Source organism: Rhinolophus sinicus, chromosome 3 (genome assembly GCF_057876585.1).
Source record: "Rhinolophus sinicus isolate RSI-liver-muscle chromosome 3, RSI-T2T, whole genome shotgun sequence".
NCBI classification, from domain to species: domain Eukaryota; kingdom Metazoa; phylum Chordata; class Mammalia; order Chiroptera; family Rhinolophidae; genus Rhinolophus; species Rhinolophus sinicus.
Window position 1 is genome coordinate 73697267 of NC_142503.1, and position 17602 is coordinate 73714868.

At 37.8% G+C, this 17602-nt stretch overlaps 1 protein-coding gene across 5 annotated transcripts in view; it reads left to right on the forward strand.

Annotated features, from left to right (window-relative positions):
- FER (FER tyrosine kinase) overlaps positions 1 to 17083 on the forward strand; it is a 374252-nt gene extending 357169 nt beyond the window's left edge. For all 5 annotated transcript variants that reach the window (XM_019727984.3, XM_019727983.3, XM_019727985.3 and 2 more), the window contains 3 exons: positions 3154 to 3308; positions 11545 to 11667; positions 12846 to 17083. In XM_019727984.3, the coding sequence (XP_019583543.2) occupies positions 3154 to 3308; positions 11545 to 11667; positions 12846 to 12988 (421 nt within the window). In that variant the 3' untranslated portion in view covers positions 12989 to 17083. The remainder of the gene's footprint in view (positions 1 to 3153; positions 3309 to 11544; positions 11668 to 12845) is intronic.
- The last annotated feature ends 519 nt before the right edge of the window (positions 17084 to 17602 follow it).

The window sequence follows — 17602 nt, forward strand, 5'->3', positions numbered from 1 at the left end:
GACCATTTAGCTAATTCTGTAGAACTGTAATTGTGAAACTGTCAACATGTAAATAATAATTTCAGCTCCATCTTTGGAAGGAAGCTTGTTTTACAAACCTCTCTCTTTGCAGCCTTGAGTTTCCAGGTGCCAGCCCCTTTTGTGGGTTATGACATGCTCTTAGAAACTTATTTTCATCAATTATGCTCAGCAATTCCAAGTTAATCTAATACCCTTAGGAAATACCAGCATCACTAGTGACCTGGCCTTATAAATCAGTTGCTCAAGATAGTTCCTATGTTACAAGACCAGGCATATAAAGTAAACTTTAATTTTTTGGAAGTTTTGAGTCATGTTTGATATTTAGAGATGCTTTCCAAAAATAAATATATAAAACCGTCTCAGTTGAAAGAAAATAGTTGTTGATTGTTCCTCAGGAAGGAAAAAGCATAGAATAGACAACTTGCCTTTAGCAGGGATCACTCCTAAGAAGAGATAGTGTGTGTGTGTGTATAATATATATACATGCATATATATAATATATATAATACATACACACACATAATATATTCTATATATATACACACACACATATATATGTATATATATTCATTCAGCAAATGTTTATTGAGTACACGCTATGTGTCAAGTACTGTTCTGGGCATTGGGAACACAGCTCTGAAGCGCACAGATGGATTCCATCCCTATTACCTCTTACGTTCTTGAGGGCTTCACACCTGCAGTTGTCACCTTTTCCTCCTACATTAATTTTACCCTCTGTACCATATTATTACCATCTGCATATATACATGTAATAGCCCCCATATTAGAGGGGAAACTTTGACCTGAAACCCCTTCTAGTTACCTCTCCATTTCTCTGTACCCCTTTATAACATTAATTGAAGAGTATCTAAACTTATTTTCTCCACTTCTTTTTCTTACTCTCTTTGAACACACTCCAATCATGCTTTTGTGCCCATCACTCCACTGAAATTGCTCTAGTCAGTCTCATTAAATTCCATGTTGCCAAATCCATAGTCCCCATCCTTCTTATCTTCTCAGTGGTAGTTGACACATTTGATTGCTATCCCTTCTTGAAAAGCTTTCCTCACTTGGATTCCAGGATACTGACCTCGCTCTTGGTTTCCCTCCTGCCTCACTTGCTGCTCCTTTTCAGTCTCCTTTCTTCAATCCTTCTCTAAATGATGGAGCACTCTAGGGCTTAGTCCTTGAACACCTTTTTTTCTCCTCTACACTCTCTAGGTGAAAGCATTTTCCAATCCTATAGCTTCAAATACCATCTGAAAGCTGACAACTCTTAGCCCTCTCTTCTGACCTCCAGACTAATATACCCAACTTCCTACTCAGCCTCTCTTCTTGGATATCTCAAACTCAATGTCTCTGAAACCATCCCACCCCCCAATATTGGATTTCTTTTGACTGCATATAACCACACACATACACAAACACACCAAAAAAAAAAAAAAAAAAAAAAAAAAAACAGGAAAAAAAGCTAAGAAACAAAATCACTTGAATCACATAGAAATTTCTCACACATTAAAAAAGTTAAAAATCCTGAGGTACGGAGGTAAGGAGTCTAGAACATGTATTGAAGTCCTTGGTACTTATCAGTGCTTTTCCAACTTTCGTATGCTTTCTCTCTCTGTTAGCAGGAGGGAGAAATGTAATGGTGCTTCCCCTTTCTTTTAAAGAAACTTCCTAGAAATTCTAGACAACTCTTCTGCTTACACCTAATTGCCAGGCGTAGATTATGGCCCACATGTAGCTACAAAGGAGGTTGGGAAGGACAGTAGTTTTTCACTGGATTGCAGTATATTCAGCTAAAACCAGAATTATTCTACTACAAAAGAAGAGGAAATGCACATTTGGAGGCAACTGGCTGTCTCTGCCACACTCTGTGAAACTGGTCCTCCTCCTAGTCTCCCCCATTTCAACAAATGTCAGCCCCATTCTTCCAGTTGGTTAGGCCAAAATATCTTGGGGTCATCATGACGATTTTTCTCCTACTCCACATCCAATTTATCACCAAATACTATTGATTATACTCTCAAAATATATCCTGAATCTGACAGCTTCTGACCAACTCCACCACTTACCTTAGTGTAGGCGATGGTTGCTTCTCCTCAACTCCTGAAATTGTCTCCTAATTGGCTGTCTGGTTCCACCAATCCATTCTCCTCCACATAGTAGCATATAGTCTGTGTGTGTGTGTATTTGAACTTGATTGTTGAATAATTTCCTCACTAGAATTAGAGTAGGGACTTGGTCTGTTTTGCTCATTGTTGCCTTCCCTATCAGATAAGGGTGGTCAGGGCCGACTTCCCTGAAGAGAGGGCACTTGAGCTAAGAATGAATGAAGAGGAGGCAGCTGCGCAGAGGCCTAGGAGAACAGCCCAAGCAAAGGGAATCGCAAAGTGTGAAGGCTCTACAGTGCTAATAAGAGTGTCATGTTTAGGGGACTTTTCCTGCATTTGGGGTCAAAAAGAAGCACAGTAGTCTGGAATATAGTAAATTATGGAGAGAGTGGAACAAAATGAGGTGGGAGAAAGAGACAAAGCCAGACCATCATGCAGAGTTTGCCCAATCCAAATGCAATAGAAAAAGTATTGGGGAGCTGTAGGCTGCAATGCCCAAGGCTACTCGGTAGCTACTAGTAACAGGCAACTATTTAAACTTAATTAACTAAAAGTAAATACAATAAAAAATTCAGTTTCTCGGTATCATTAGCCCCACTGCAACTGTTCAATAGTCACGTGTGGCCACTGGTGACCTATTGCACAGCAGACAGAGCATTTCATCATCACAGATTCTGTTGGACAGTGCTGCTCTAGGAAAGCTAGTAGGAATAATGGCAGGTTTGCTTAGCCTCCCTTGTGGTTTTTCTCTTAACACTAGAATCAGTAGTTTTCTATGTAAATGGAAATATATGTAGCACTTAGAAAATTAGCATGTGGCCTGTTCCATATGCAAAGGTTCTTGTGGATGTTTTTTACCTGTGACAGAAAAGATGGGAAATACTGGTAAATCACAAGCATTCTTAACGTCATTATAAATACATTGCAAATGTAAAAATGCGAAGGGGGGAAGTCATAAATGTAAAAGCAGCTTTCAGTTTGTTTTAATAGGTGTTTTCTGTGTCTTGTTCTAACCTAGGGATCTTGCTGCAAGAAACTGCCTGGTAGGCGAAAATAATGTTCTGAAAATCAGTGACTTTGGAATGTCTCGTCAAGAGGATGGTGGAGTGTATTCATCTTCTGGCTTAAAACAGATTCCCATTAAGTGGACAGCACCAGAAGCTCTTAATTACGGTAAGAATATACTCTTTCTTTTTGATGGTAAAAATTGGACTCCATCAGAACAGAGCATTCACAAGCAAAGTTACAGGGGTAAAGCAGAGGCCAAGTTAGAATGATGTATAAATGTTGACTTTGCACTTAAACAGGAGCAAAGACTTAATTCATTGCCCTTATTGATCAGATTTCTATCTGTAAGAGTGCTAGGTTTAAAAGATGGATACACTTACAAGCACTTTTAAATGTGAATATAAATCTGAGAGTTTTTCTTTTATTAAAATAAAAATCCTTTTTTGGATAAAGAGTCAAATTATATACAGAGTAGAAGTATTGCTATGGCTCTGGACCATTTCTTTTTAATGTCTTATAATTTGACCAATAACTTCATCTAATGTTAAGTTCCTAAAATATTAAGCCAATCAATTCTGTCATTTCTCACTCTGAAAATTGACATGGTTTCTTAGCATCAAGAGATGGCAGTTACATTTTAAAACTGCAGGGATATTTTTTCACTTGAATTTTTATGTGTCATTGTAATTGGAAATAAATACAGTTTGTATTATCTGTGGACGGGGTGAAATGGGCCATAACAAGATGGGTAACAGCTCAAGAATTTAAAAAATAATAATGCTTTAAGTGAAATTAGAAATTACATTTTCATTAAGGGAAGCGGCATATGAGCCATGGGTTGGTAAACAGGTATAGTATGTATTGAATTAAAATATAAAATGATTTTTTTGCTGACTTAAAATGAAAAACTACTTCAGCATGAAAAAAAATCAGGCATTTATAAATGCTTTAATTAAAGACAAATAAAGTTTTTTTCAAATTGAAGTGATTTTCATGTAACATAAAATTAACCATTTTAAAATGAGTAATTCAGTGGTATTTAGTAAAACTCACCATGTTATACAATTTTGTGACTTTCTGTCTTTGCTCCTATGAGTTGGATAGAATAGTTGTCCTTCCCAGTCTTGAAAGAGTGGTCTCTGTGTAGACTGTGTGTTGAATAGTTTTGGCAGGACTGTTGTAGTGGGGGTGGGTGCGTGTGGTGCCTGATGTGGGACAGCCTGGTGTGTGCGGCCTGCATGTGCTCACAGCCTCACTTTACTAGTTTACTAGTTCTCTCTGAGCAGTGCAGCTCCGCCTGCACTCAGCATGCCCCTCTCACTCTGCACCCGCAGCCCTGCATGGATGCCCTGTTGTTTCAATTGCCTACAGTCACAGCAAGGTCTGGGCAGGTCACCTGCCTGCTAACTCCACCTTTTCTTCAGGTGGGGCAGCCTTGAGTGTGCACCGCACTCCATCCACACAGGGCAGCTCTGCAGGTGGGAACTGCAGCATTTTGTTTACTCTGCACTCTCCTCAGGTGGGGGGAGCCCCACGTGTGTGCAGCCTGGTGGATGCATGAAGCATCACCCTGCTTTAATCACTGGATCAGTGTCTGGCTGGGGAGACCCCTTGTATACATGCTATAGCACCCTGCTGTTTCTGATGGATCTAGCTCCAGGAGGGGTGGCTGGGGACCTGTCAGTGCCCTGCAGGTTCGCCAGAGAACCTGGATGGAGCTCCTGCCCACTATCCACATGCAGGGGAAATGGTACTCACTGTGTCCTCTGGTCCTGAGAGCTCTCATGGTCCCACGACCTTATCTATGTGCTTCTTCCCTCTTGCTTGTTGTGTAGAAGCTGTTCAGTTGGCTCACTGTTGTCTCGCAGGAGGAATTGCTCTAAATATAGGTGTACATTTGATGTGGTCTTGGGAAGGAGCGAGCTCAGCAGCCTCCTATACCGCCATCTTGGACCTATATTTCCCTAAAGCATTTTAAATAACAAAGACAGGCATGAAGATCTTTGATTGGCAGTGAGGGACATTTTTTACCAGTCTTTAATATCATTAAATGCAGAACTTAGATGACAAAGAGGGAGAGGTTTTAACTGTGTGAGGAAGAAGGTTGGAGTATTTAATACTCAGGCTAATGAGACAGAGTTCCTGAGGGTTGACAAGTATTGCAGTAACCCTGAGAAGTTTCTGAGCTCTCACAGACATAAAATTACTGAAGATTGGATCTAAATCCTAGCATTGTTTAATAGGCGAAAATATGTGTCTTATGAAAGTCATTATCTTCTTTCATGTTTTATTCAAATATCGTTTTATGATTGGTAAGATTTCGCCTCATTTCTAAGGGTCGTTTCTTCACTCTTGGCTCAGAGCAGTGAAATACTGCCCAAGTCTCCCATGAAGTATGGGATCAGGGTAGATTAAAAAACTTCATCGAAGGAGTCTCTCTGAACATTGGCTTAAGAATATAGAGTGAAATTACTTTTACCATTAGCGTTGTCATTTAATTTTTGAAAAGATAGTACATGCATACTTGGTATTAAAAAAAAAAAAGACTATCCAATCCACTTAAAACTAATTTTCAAAACCATTAATGTCAAGTAAATGTAAAACAGACAAGTGTGCTATACTTATTAGTTATGTAACAATGTTTTTATCATGGCAAATTATAATACATTAATGCCATTGTGAGTTTTCATTTATTAATTAATTTTGGTTCTTAAAGAAAAATCAAGCAATAGTAAAGGGCCTACAATATAAGCCCTCTCCTACCCCGTCTCTAGCCATGTAATTCCCCTTCCTAGAGGCATATACTCTAATTCTCAGAGATTCCTCAACCATTTATTTGTGTGTGTGTATACGTACACATATGTATACATGTATATGTTTTATATTCTTATATATAATATAATAAAAGATACACTTGAGCAGTTATCTTGAGCAGTTCAACAGCACATTCTTATATATAATATATAAAAAAATATAAATGTATACATATATGTATGTATACACACACACAAATAAATGGCTGAGGAATCTGAGAATATATACGTGTGTGTGTGTGTATACACACACACACACACCCCTTTTTTAAAAACACAGAATGGGGAGGTACTTCATAGCTGCTTCAGCGTGTATTACTAGCTGTCATCTCAAGTGACCAAAGGGACTGTTTGTAAAGGGCAAATAGGATACTGATCTCCAACTAAGAAATAACATTTATTCAATTATTTTAAAAAATTTTCATTTGTCACCTGGGAATTTTAGGCTGACACATCCTCTAATTAGTGTGATGTAGCTGAATACACTGAAATGTGAGGAGGACAGGATTTATAGTGAAAAGAGCCCTGGATTGCTTATCAGGACAGTTTCCCAGATAGTTATATCATTAGTTGCATAACCTTGGCAAACCATCTATTTCTCTACACCTACATTTTCCAATTTGCAAGATGATAATGGTAGTACCTTTTCCCTGCAAGAATATTTTGAGGATCAAATGAGTGATGAAAAAATAACAAAATGCTATACAATCTTAAGTTACTCTTAGCCCATTAAAATTATCCCATAAGGTTCTGGTTCTAGATGGTGACATAGGAATATCCTGAACTCACCTGCTCCCACAGATACACCAAAACTACAGCTACATATGCAACAATTTCTTCTTGGAAAATACAACAAAAATTTGAAACTAACTGAGCAATTCCTATACATCAGGCAAACGAGGTGAGGGAACCACATCAAAGTGTGTAGGAGAGGCTGAGACACAGTCTCACCACTAACCCAACCCTGGCACAGTGACACACAGTCAGCAGGGAACTGAAAACCCGAAGCTTCTCCCTGAGAAGTGAAGTGTTTGACCCTCACATTTGGCACCCCAGCTTTTAAGACCTGCCCCTGCGTGATGAACTCTCTAAGCATCTAGCTTTGAAAACCAGTAAGGCTCTTGTCCACAAGACCCACAAGGCTATAAAGAACTAAGAAACAGTCATTAACAAGCTCCCGTGCTCAGACTCACCCTCCCCCAGGCAAAGGCTTGAAGCTAGCAAGTGAGAGGCTCCCAGACTTTATGTGGAAAAGGCTCATTTGCTAATCTTGAAGCATCAGCCTGAGGGCAGGCATCTAATTTAACAGGCAGTTAGAGGCCTGCTGGTATATTCTCCAGGACAGGGCTGGCAGACACCATCTTTGCACTCTCCCTCTGCCACACTCAAGAGCACCAGTATATTCCAGAGAGGAATTTTTACTTGTATCCATATCTGCTACCCTGATTTTTGTGGCTGTGGCCAAGGGGACTTTTGTTCCTGGGTCCCATTGGATAGTAATCAGACAGTTCTTGGCTACCACCCCCCAGGGCACTATACAGACAGCCAACTGAAACACACCCCGGTCTTTCTGTGGAAGAGGCCTATTTGCTTGTCCTGAAGCTTTGGCCAGAAGTGCAGGCTTCAGGTTTGGCACACACCTAGGGGCCTACGTAGTTACTCTCAAGGAACGTACACTGACAGGTGCCATCTTTGTGCTCTCCAACTGCCTTGCTGCAGCTTGCTGGTATCTCCCAGAAAGGGCTTATACATTTGTCTGGAGCTCTAATTTTTGTGACTGTTGCCCAGGGGACACCTCCAGATAGACCAGCTCTATAGTCCCACAGGTCTGCACATATTTTATACTTTAAAAAGTTGCTGCCTGAGTCTCTGGCTTCCAGTTAACCTGAATCTAGACGCTGACAGAGGTCCTCCCCTCTGGAACATGGACAGGTTTTGGCATACCCTCAAACTGGGAGCTATTAAAAATAAAATAGGCTACTTGGACAAGCACAAAGGTTTGAAAGACAAGCAAGAGCTAGGGCAGGGTTGAAGGATAAGATTTATCTCACATATAAGGCTGAGACAGTCTTCAAGACTGGAAAAGGTGGAAGTTTCATGTAATGCACAGACACCAACACAGAGTCAAGCAACATGAACAAACACCACAAATATGTTCAAAATGAAAGAAACAAAAACTCAGAACAAAAATCTTAATTGGAGATAAGTCATTTACCTGATGAAGAGTAATAATGGTTATAAAGAGGGTCAATGAACTCAGATGAAAACTGTTGAAGTTCTCACTGTGTTCATCAAAAGAGATAGTAAAGATAATAAAGTATCAAATAGAAGTCACAGAGCTGAGTAAAATAACTCCTTTTAAAAAAAGATACACTAACTAAAAAAAAAAAAAAGAAAGAAAAAGATGCACTCGAGCAGTTCAACAGCACACTAGATGAAACAGAAGAAAGCATCAGTGGAACTCATCCAATCATAGAGGCCAATTAAAAAAGAATTTTAAAAAGTTAAGATATCTTAAAGTACTTACAGGAAAAACATCAAGCAGACTATCCCAAAAGAGTGATCCCAGGAGGAGGAGATGAAAGAAAGGGGCAGAAAACTTGTTTGAAGAAATAATGGCTGAAAGGTTCCCTAACTTGGAAAGAGAAAGTCATCTAGATCCAGAAATCTCAGAATTCTAAATAAGGGGAACTCAAAGAGATCCATTCCAAGACATATTATAATTAAAATGTCAAAAGTTAAAAACGAGAGAATCCTAAAAGCAGCAAGGAAAACAAACAACTGTTACATACAAGGGAACATAAGACTACCAGCAGATTTGACTTTGCAGGCTAGAAGGAAGTAGTACAATATAATCAAAGTGCTAAAAAAAAAAAAAAAAAAAAAAAAATCCAATCAATACTCTACCCCATAAAGATACCATTCAAAACTGAATAAGAGGTAGAGATTTGCAAATAAGCAAAAGCTAAAGGAGTTTATCACAAATAAACCAGCCTTATAAGAAATGTTAAGGTGACTGCTCTATGCTGGAAAAATGGAAAAATGGGGGGTGCTAATTAGGAACAACAGACATGAAAGTTTAAGTCTCACTGGTAAAGTAAATATAAGTCATACTAACTTATAAAGTTAATATGAAAGTTAAAAGACAAAAGGAGTGAAAACTACAATAATTAGTGAATGGATACATGTGACAAAAAGGTGTGAAATGTGATATCAAAAAAAGCATGGTGGTGGAGGAAAAATATAGAGCTTTAGAATGCATTCAAGTTTATCAACTTAGACTGTTATAACCAAATTGTTATACATAAGCCTGATGGTTACCACAAAGCACAAACTTGTAATAGATACACGAAAGATAAAGAAAAAGGAATCTAAGCATACCACTAAAGAATGTCGTCAAACTACAGAGGCAAAAAGCAAAAGAAGAAGAAAGGAGCAGAGACGAACTACCAAACAGCCAGAAAACAATTAACTGGCCATAAGTTCATACCTATCATTTCTTTAAATATAAATGGACTCAATTCTCCAACCAAAAGACATAGCACAGCTGAGTGGGTTAAAAAAAAAAAAGACCTAACTATATGCAGCCTACAAGAAACTCACTTCAGATATAAGGACACACAGAGACTGAAAGTGAAGGGATGGAAAAAGATATTCCATGTAAATTGAAACCAAAAGAGAGCTGGGGTAGCTATATTTATATCAGACAAAATAAACTTTAAAACAGACTGTAATCAGAATCAGGACATCCCATAATGATAAAGGGAGGGAAATCCAAAAATAGGATATAATGTTTGTAAATATGTATTCACCCAACATTGGAGCCTAAATATATAAACCAAATATTACAATACCTCGAGGGAGAAATAGACAGTGATACAATAATAGTAAAGGACTTTTAATACCCAATGCATATCAATGGGTAGATTACCCAGACAGAAAATCAATAAGGAAACATCAGCCTTAAACAACACATTGAATCAAAGGGACTTAACAGAATATTCACAGAAAACACATTCTTCTCATGTACACACGGAATATTCTCCAGCATAGATTATATATTAGGCCAGAGAATAAGTTTTAATAAATTTAAGAAGATAAAGATCTATCAGACATCTTTTTTGGACCACAATGGTATGAAGTTAGAAACCAATTAACAATGAAACTGCAAATTTTACAATATGTGGAGATTAAATAGCATGCTACTTACTGAACAAACAATGAATCAATGGAGAAATCAAAAGAGAAATAAAAAAATACCTTGGGTCAAATAAAAATGGAAATACAGTGTACCAGAACTTATGGGATGCAGCAAAAACACTTCTAAGAGGGAAATTCATAGCAATAAATGAGTACATCAAGAAACAAGAAAAATCTCAAACAACCTAACATTATACCTCAAGGAACTTGAGAAAGATGAAGCCCAAAGTTAGTAGAATAAGGAAATAAAGATCAAATTGGAACTAAATGAAATAAAGACCAAAAAGACAATAGAAAGATCAATAAAACTAAGAGCTAGTGCTTTGAAAAGATAAACATGTTGAGAAACCTTTAGGTACACTCACCAAGGAAAAAGAGAACTCTAATAAATCAAACCAGAAATGAGGGAAGAGACACTGACACCACAGTAATACATAAGAGACTACTATGAACAATTATTAGCCAACAAATTTTACAACCTAAAAGAAATGGATAAATTCCTAGAAACATACTGAATCATGAAGAATTAGACAATCTGAACAGACTGTTATTGATTCAATATCCTTACTAGTAATCAAAAACCTCCCAAAAGTCCAGGAAGAGGGCTTCACTGGTGAATCCTACCAAACATTCAAAGAAGAATACCGATCTTTCTCACTCTTCCAAAAAATAGAAAAGTAGGAAACACTTGCAAATTCATTTAACAAGGCCAACATTATTTTGATACCAAAAGTAGACAAGGATGCCACAAAGAAAATTACAGGCCAATATCTCTGCTGAACACAAATGCAAAAATCCTCAACAAAATATTAAACTGAATTCAATAATACATTAAAAGAATTATACACCATGATCAATTGAGATTAATGCAGGGATGCAACAATGATTCACAAATCAGTGATTCACCACATTAACAAAATGAAGGACAAAAATTACATGATTATCTCAGTAGATGCAGAAAAAGCTTTTGACAAAATTCAACATCTATTTATCATAAAGAGATGAAAATTATGGAGGCAGAAGACAAAATTGCAGACATCCAACTTGTTTAATCTCCTAGGCATTGATGTATACAAATGTATGTTTGGTTTTTTTTTATTAATCATCCATCTCATTTAGATACCACAGGGAAAGTATGCTTGCGTGCTGGCTGAATATTTGTCCTTGGTGGGGAAAAAGTGATTTGGAAACTGGTTTGGTTAAACTAGCAGCCTGAAGATGGTTCATTTATTTGGTAATATTACTAGTCCTGGAAAGTAAAACTAGTGACGAGAATGGGCTCACTAATTATTGAGTTCCTTTGGTAAGTTTGAACATGTTCATGTGTGACTGACACAGACATTAATACCCAGAAACCTCACCAGCTTATGGTTTCGTTTGCCCTCTAGGGAGATACAGTTCGGAGAGTGACGTGTGGAGTTTTGGCATCCTTCTCTGGGAGACGTTCAGCTTAGGGGTCTGCCCGTACCCTGGAATGACAAATCAGCAGGCACGTGAGCAAGTGGAAAGAGGTGAGGCAAAGACAACGGGGTAGCAATATCCATACCAGCCCCCAGGGCCAGTGCTGTGCTCTGTCTGTGGTTTTCCTGGGGTGGGGGTGGGGGAGTACATACTGTTTGGTTTTGTAAAGAAAGAGCAGAGGTGTTTATAAATCTGTTTCTGAACCCCATGTATCATGTGGCTCTTACAAAATAAACAGCGACAAACAAAAAACTTTTAAAAATTGAAATGCTTTAAAAATAGAGAATTCTAGGCTTTTCTTCCACTCCCCCTTCCTGGCATGACATCTGCAAGGTGGTGCAATTCACGCTCTTCAAGGGAAATAGGATAGTGGTCCTTGAGCTCCTATTTTTTATTCTATGCCAAATAAACAACATTACCATTACTGCAAATTGAAATGTCATTAGACTTCAGGAAGAAGTTTTTGAGAATTTTGTAGTACTTCTGAAGAAAGCCTGTGGTGTTCCCAGATGAGAGACTGGAATGAGTAGGGGATGGTGACACCCTAGCCTGCACTTGTGTAGTCCACAGCTTTCAACAGAAAGAACGCTTTTGACAAAATGGCAGTGCCTGGCGTCAGGCCGCTCACAGGGCTGTAAACTGGGTGTAGGGGGATGACTTTCTAGCTTCCTTCCTACCTTTTCCAACTTCTCACCAACATCTTATCTCCTGAGGCAAACATACACAGGAAGGTACACCACCCAGCACGCTGCTGGGACACCGCCATACAACTCTGTGTTAAAGCTGCTTCTTGGACTATACAAGAATAGAATTCATATTCATTTTTATTTCACTTTTGAATTAGTGTTTATTAAATCCTCATCTTCAAAAACCTGGAGAGATGCTTTTTTGAAACTCCACCCACAGATCTAAAAGCAAATTATAAAAGCAAATGGTTATAGTAAGTCAAACATGCATTTGTGTGTGATGTATCTCACATCGGACTTCATGACAGACGAACTAAGAATGGGTTCTTTGAACGAGAAGGTAATTCTATGGTTCTGTAACAATGAATTCTGCCTCCCTTGTAGGAGAAAAATCAAATAAAATCAGTTTGCCCTGAAGTGGGTTTTTGTTTCTATATACCTGCAAAACAAGATACTAAACTTGCAAACTGCATGATGCCCCGCGTGAACGTTTGTATCATCTCCATTCTAAATTCCCTGTTCTTCTTCTCTTGGGTCTTCAGGATACCGAATGTCAGCCCCCCAGCACTGTCCAGAGGATATCTTTAAAATTATGATGAAGTGTTGGGATTACAAGCCTGAAAACCGCCCCAAGTTCAGTGAACTTCAGAAAGAGCTCACTGCCATCAAGAAGAAGATGACATAGTGATGGAACAGTGCCAAACAGCCATCCGGACTTGCTCCTGCTGCAGTCACATCATTCTTCGCATTAACACCGAGTTTATACCACATTACCTGCAACAGTCTGCTAAGGTTATCTTTTTTATTAACTGTTCTTTTTTTCTTCAAATATGTACCACTTAAAAAAAACTAAAAACACAAAGACCAAGGTAAATGCATTCAAGAAACAGTCCTGCCCTGGGCTTTATTAGCTCGCCACAGCAATCCTGCCCTTTCAGGTCACTGTAAATAGAAAAGCACAGGCTCTAATGTGAGGGAAAGCAGATCTATCTTTTCCACACCAGGACCACTGATGTTTCTCGAAGCTTTCCTACTTCAGGAACAGTTCATGGACTGCGGTCCTATTCCCATGCCACAAACCTGACTTAATCGGTGCTATACACTGCCTTGGAAATGCCATGTTTGCAGGACACATTCCAACCAATACTGGCTTTCTGCTCTGCCAAGGCAAGATTGTGTTTGTAACCGTCATTTTTATATTGGGAATTATTTGGCCCTTCCTAGGGTTTTCCTTTGCTTTCTTGCCAAAAATGAGTGCAGTGTAAGACTCATCACACCCCTGTATCATTAGTAAGGCTGTCGTTTCCCTTCGCCTCTGTCTGAGCATCAAAAAACCATGCATGAGACGTCCTCAAAATAGCACACGCCTCATGGCGAGGCAGCAGCTTTTAAAGGATGGTTTTGAGTTGTGACAGTAAGAAGTTTGAACAGGAGGGTGGTCTGAAGAAAAAAAGCAGCGAAAGCAGTGAACACAAGAGAAGGATAGTATTATTTTATATCTGAGTTATGCCTTTACAAACACACACCCTTTTCATTTTATGGTCTGAATTCACGAAACAATTTCTAAAAAACATTTTTCAGGAGTTCAGAGATAAAGCCTTCTTAATGGCAACAATTTTTTTTTTTTTTTTTTTTTTTTTTAGAGAAACTACAAAGCACAAGTTCACACAACTAACAGCATACTTTTGGTGAAGTACCCTCATATCAGAGGAGGCATCCCAGAATTTAATTCCCTTCATTTGTACCAGTTTGCAGAGCTGTCAGAGTTTCATGATCCTAATTCAGATAAACACATTCATGTGTGTGTGTACGTACACACACACACACACACACACACACACACACACTACCACAAAGCAAGGCAGGGTGAATGGAGTAAATGGTTAAGAAGATGAACAGTATTGAGGAAAAAGATATAGGACAGTCCTCGTATTTCCACTTTCCCCCTTCACTTACCCTTAGACTGCTACCTGGAAGTTTTTATCATTAGCTGACAGGTATGCAAGTACAGTTCTGGAGGTGCTTCAAACGAATATGTAACACAGAGTTAAATCTAGGATTCTGTTGAGCTAAATCTTAGCTGCGTCCAGGGAATTACCCCATGTTCTGTATATATTGCTTCTCAGGATAAATGTGTGTGATGGTCTCGCTCAGGGGTCAGTGTAGCCTGGGAGCTTTTAATAAGCGCTCAGGCAGGTGTCCAGATAAAGAGTACCTTAGTGATCATTTGGTCTGCATTTATTGGAAGAGCTTATGGGATAGAAAAAACAACAACTGTTAGCTGCCTATATGAGTATCATTGCACAGAACTCACACCCAATACTCTAAAGAGTAGAACAGATAATACTGAAGAGAAAAATGGCTTGTGTCTATCATTTCAATCTCCTTGAAACTTTTATACATATTTAATGATTAAAACAAAAGCATAAAGTTGCCCTCAAAAATACATTGCAATATTCAAAGCCATTTTTTACATCAGCATTGTTTTCCCTTCTGTCAAATATTGCAAATAAATGGGACCTTCTTTTGATGGCATATACTGTGGTAAATCAGAGCTCAGACTCATGAATTAAAATGAAGTGCTATGGTCTTCAGGCCCTTGCCAGTTACAAAAATAAGAGTAAGATGGGGACATTTCCACCCTTTGTCATTATTTCCAAGTGACTCTTTCCGTAGCATTTTTTGTTTAAAGAAAAGAGCCTCCCATCACTTAACAGCCTCAATGCTAAGCTCTCAACAAGGAGAGAGAAGGATAGTTTGGGCTTTCATTTTGTGAACAAGACCTGAAGCTTAATCTTTGCATTCTGGTTTGAGGCATGAACATGGCATTGATATTTCATTCATCCCAGCTGTTGGAATTTACAATTCACAGCATAACTCTGTGCTTAAATTAAAGAAGCTTTTCAAAACATCATGACATCTGCGGCATTTAAATTCTATTTTATTCTTTGTCCCAAAGCAGGCAGTGGTATAGTTCAGGATTAATAACTCATTGGGAGTCTTGCAGGATATCAGTTGTACAGAATATGAAATTTAATATAGGCACATGCATCAAGAATGACTTAAGCAAACCATTTTTTTACTGTTAATTTTCTTGCACTTAAAGCATAACTTATTCATCCCTTCTGTCACCGATAATTATTGGAATTATGTACTTTAGGAGACTAATCCCTACCTAAAAAGCACACACATAAATACTGTTCTGAATTTGCAAGTTGACGTAGGCAAAGAAGGCTTCAGAAATGCCCAAAATCGTACGACATGTTTAATAAGAAAACAGTTGCAGCCAAAATTGCTACTGGTCTGAACGTAATTAAGCCAGGTTGCAAATCTTTGTGTTGTTAATGGATTTTCCAAGAGTTGCATGTATCACTCCCATACAGTTCCTGTCATAATTCCGGAAATTTATGGATACTGACCGTGTGAGATGAGTAAGCCCAGGCAATCTGACTCTCTCACCTACATTTTTCTATTTTGAATCACCAAGGAGCCTTTATGAAAAATATTTAGCTAGTTCATTATTTTTCAAGGAAAGAAACCTTTTAATGTCAAATTAACATTTATTACCAACATGTGAAACCTAAAATTAATTTATTTGAGAAATCTATCTAAATTTACTTCCCAAAGCCAATGAATTCCTTCTCTTCCAGGAAAATAATAAAGGATTAACAGGTTTTATTTAAACGTTCAAAACCAGAGGCTTTATTTCAGCCCATCCTGTCACTATGTTCCCAGTGAAAGGTCTCATTTCTCTTTTATCTTCCAAATTTGATATAAGCAATAAAGTTCTTCATCCATAATTCACAATTTTATCACAAATACAATATTACTTAAACATCTTACAAGCAGATCAGAATAGACCATGAGCCACTTGTATTTGCTATTGTTCAAAACACATTTCACAATTGTTTTTCATTTGAGGGTTATTTTTAAAAGAAAAAACTGTTTAGTCACTGAAATAGTTTTAATTTCCTTTAACCTACAGTATGGTTTTCTTGTCTATGTTATACTTGTATTTCAGGTTTGCCATACAGTTTCATACAAAGTTCGGCTAATACCACTAAAATAACTATGGCTTCACAATACTGGTGTGAGACTGTAGCAAGAAGAAAGTGATTTAATTACAATGTATGTCACACACACTGAGGACCTTGTAGTGGGATACACATAAAAATTAGAATGCAATGATACATGTCTGCATGTACGTCACCTTCATTCAATTATCTCAGTCACTCCACTTTATAATTCATTCTTGTGAGTCACCAGGTGTTCTGCAAACCTTACAAGAACCTTCCTTAGGATGCTCTGTGTATACTATTGTGTGGCCCTGTGTCTTTTGAAGTGAGATTAATTGAAATTTTCTGAAAAGAGGATGTTTGCCTCAGCCCTCTTTTTTTTCTCACATCCTCCCTTGATCACTACATTGATATTTTAGCTGTTTCTTATCAACAAAAATTGATTGTCCGTAAGCACTATTCTCAGTCATGCAAAGACTGACTTTTGTATTTAGGAGTCAGAAACCTCACACCGAACAGAGAATGCAAAATAAAAAGAACAACAAAAGGGCAGACCATTGAAAAAGACACTTTTCTTTATGTATTAATATGTTAATTAAATGGAAACAAAGATTTTATATGAAAATGAGTTTATATTACTTTTCCATTATACTATTAAGTTAGCTCACAAGTTTACCATTAAAATAAAGTGTTACCTCTTTTATTACTAACTGATTTGCTTATACATGCCAGGATATTTTTATTAAATATTTTAATTTTATTTATTTTTCTTTGTTATGATGAATTTCATATCAAGCCTGACTAGTAGCATATCATTTGGAAGAATTCAGAACCGCACATTCATTTTGGCAAAAGGGAATACTCATGTACCAAGATTATCTGCTTGAAGAAAGTATTGGTACAATCTTAGAGTCCCATAAAATTATCCTTTAAAAACTAATAGAAGGTGTATGATCTGTATAGCTTAGTCATAATTCAATTTAAGGAAATATTTGTTATCCTTTGAAAACCATCCTACTGCCTCATACTGATTCAAAGATTAAATTCTAACTTGTCAAGTATAGATACTAAGATGCACTTAGCTGCCTAATAAGGACTGAGATTCTCTAGTGGTAGAAAAATCCCGTTCTAAACTAGTCACTTTAAACTGCAGAGAAGTAACGAGCTCAGGCCTCAGTGTATCTGCTAATAAGGAGCCGAGGCAACAGCTACAAAGGCAAAGAGGAAAGAACCTTATTCGAAGGCAAAATGACGCAGCCCCTACGGACAGTGGAACAAAGACT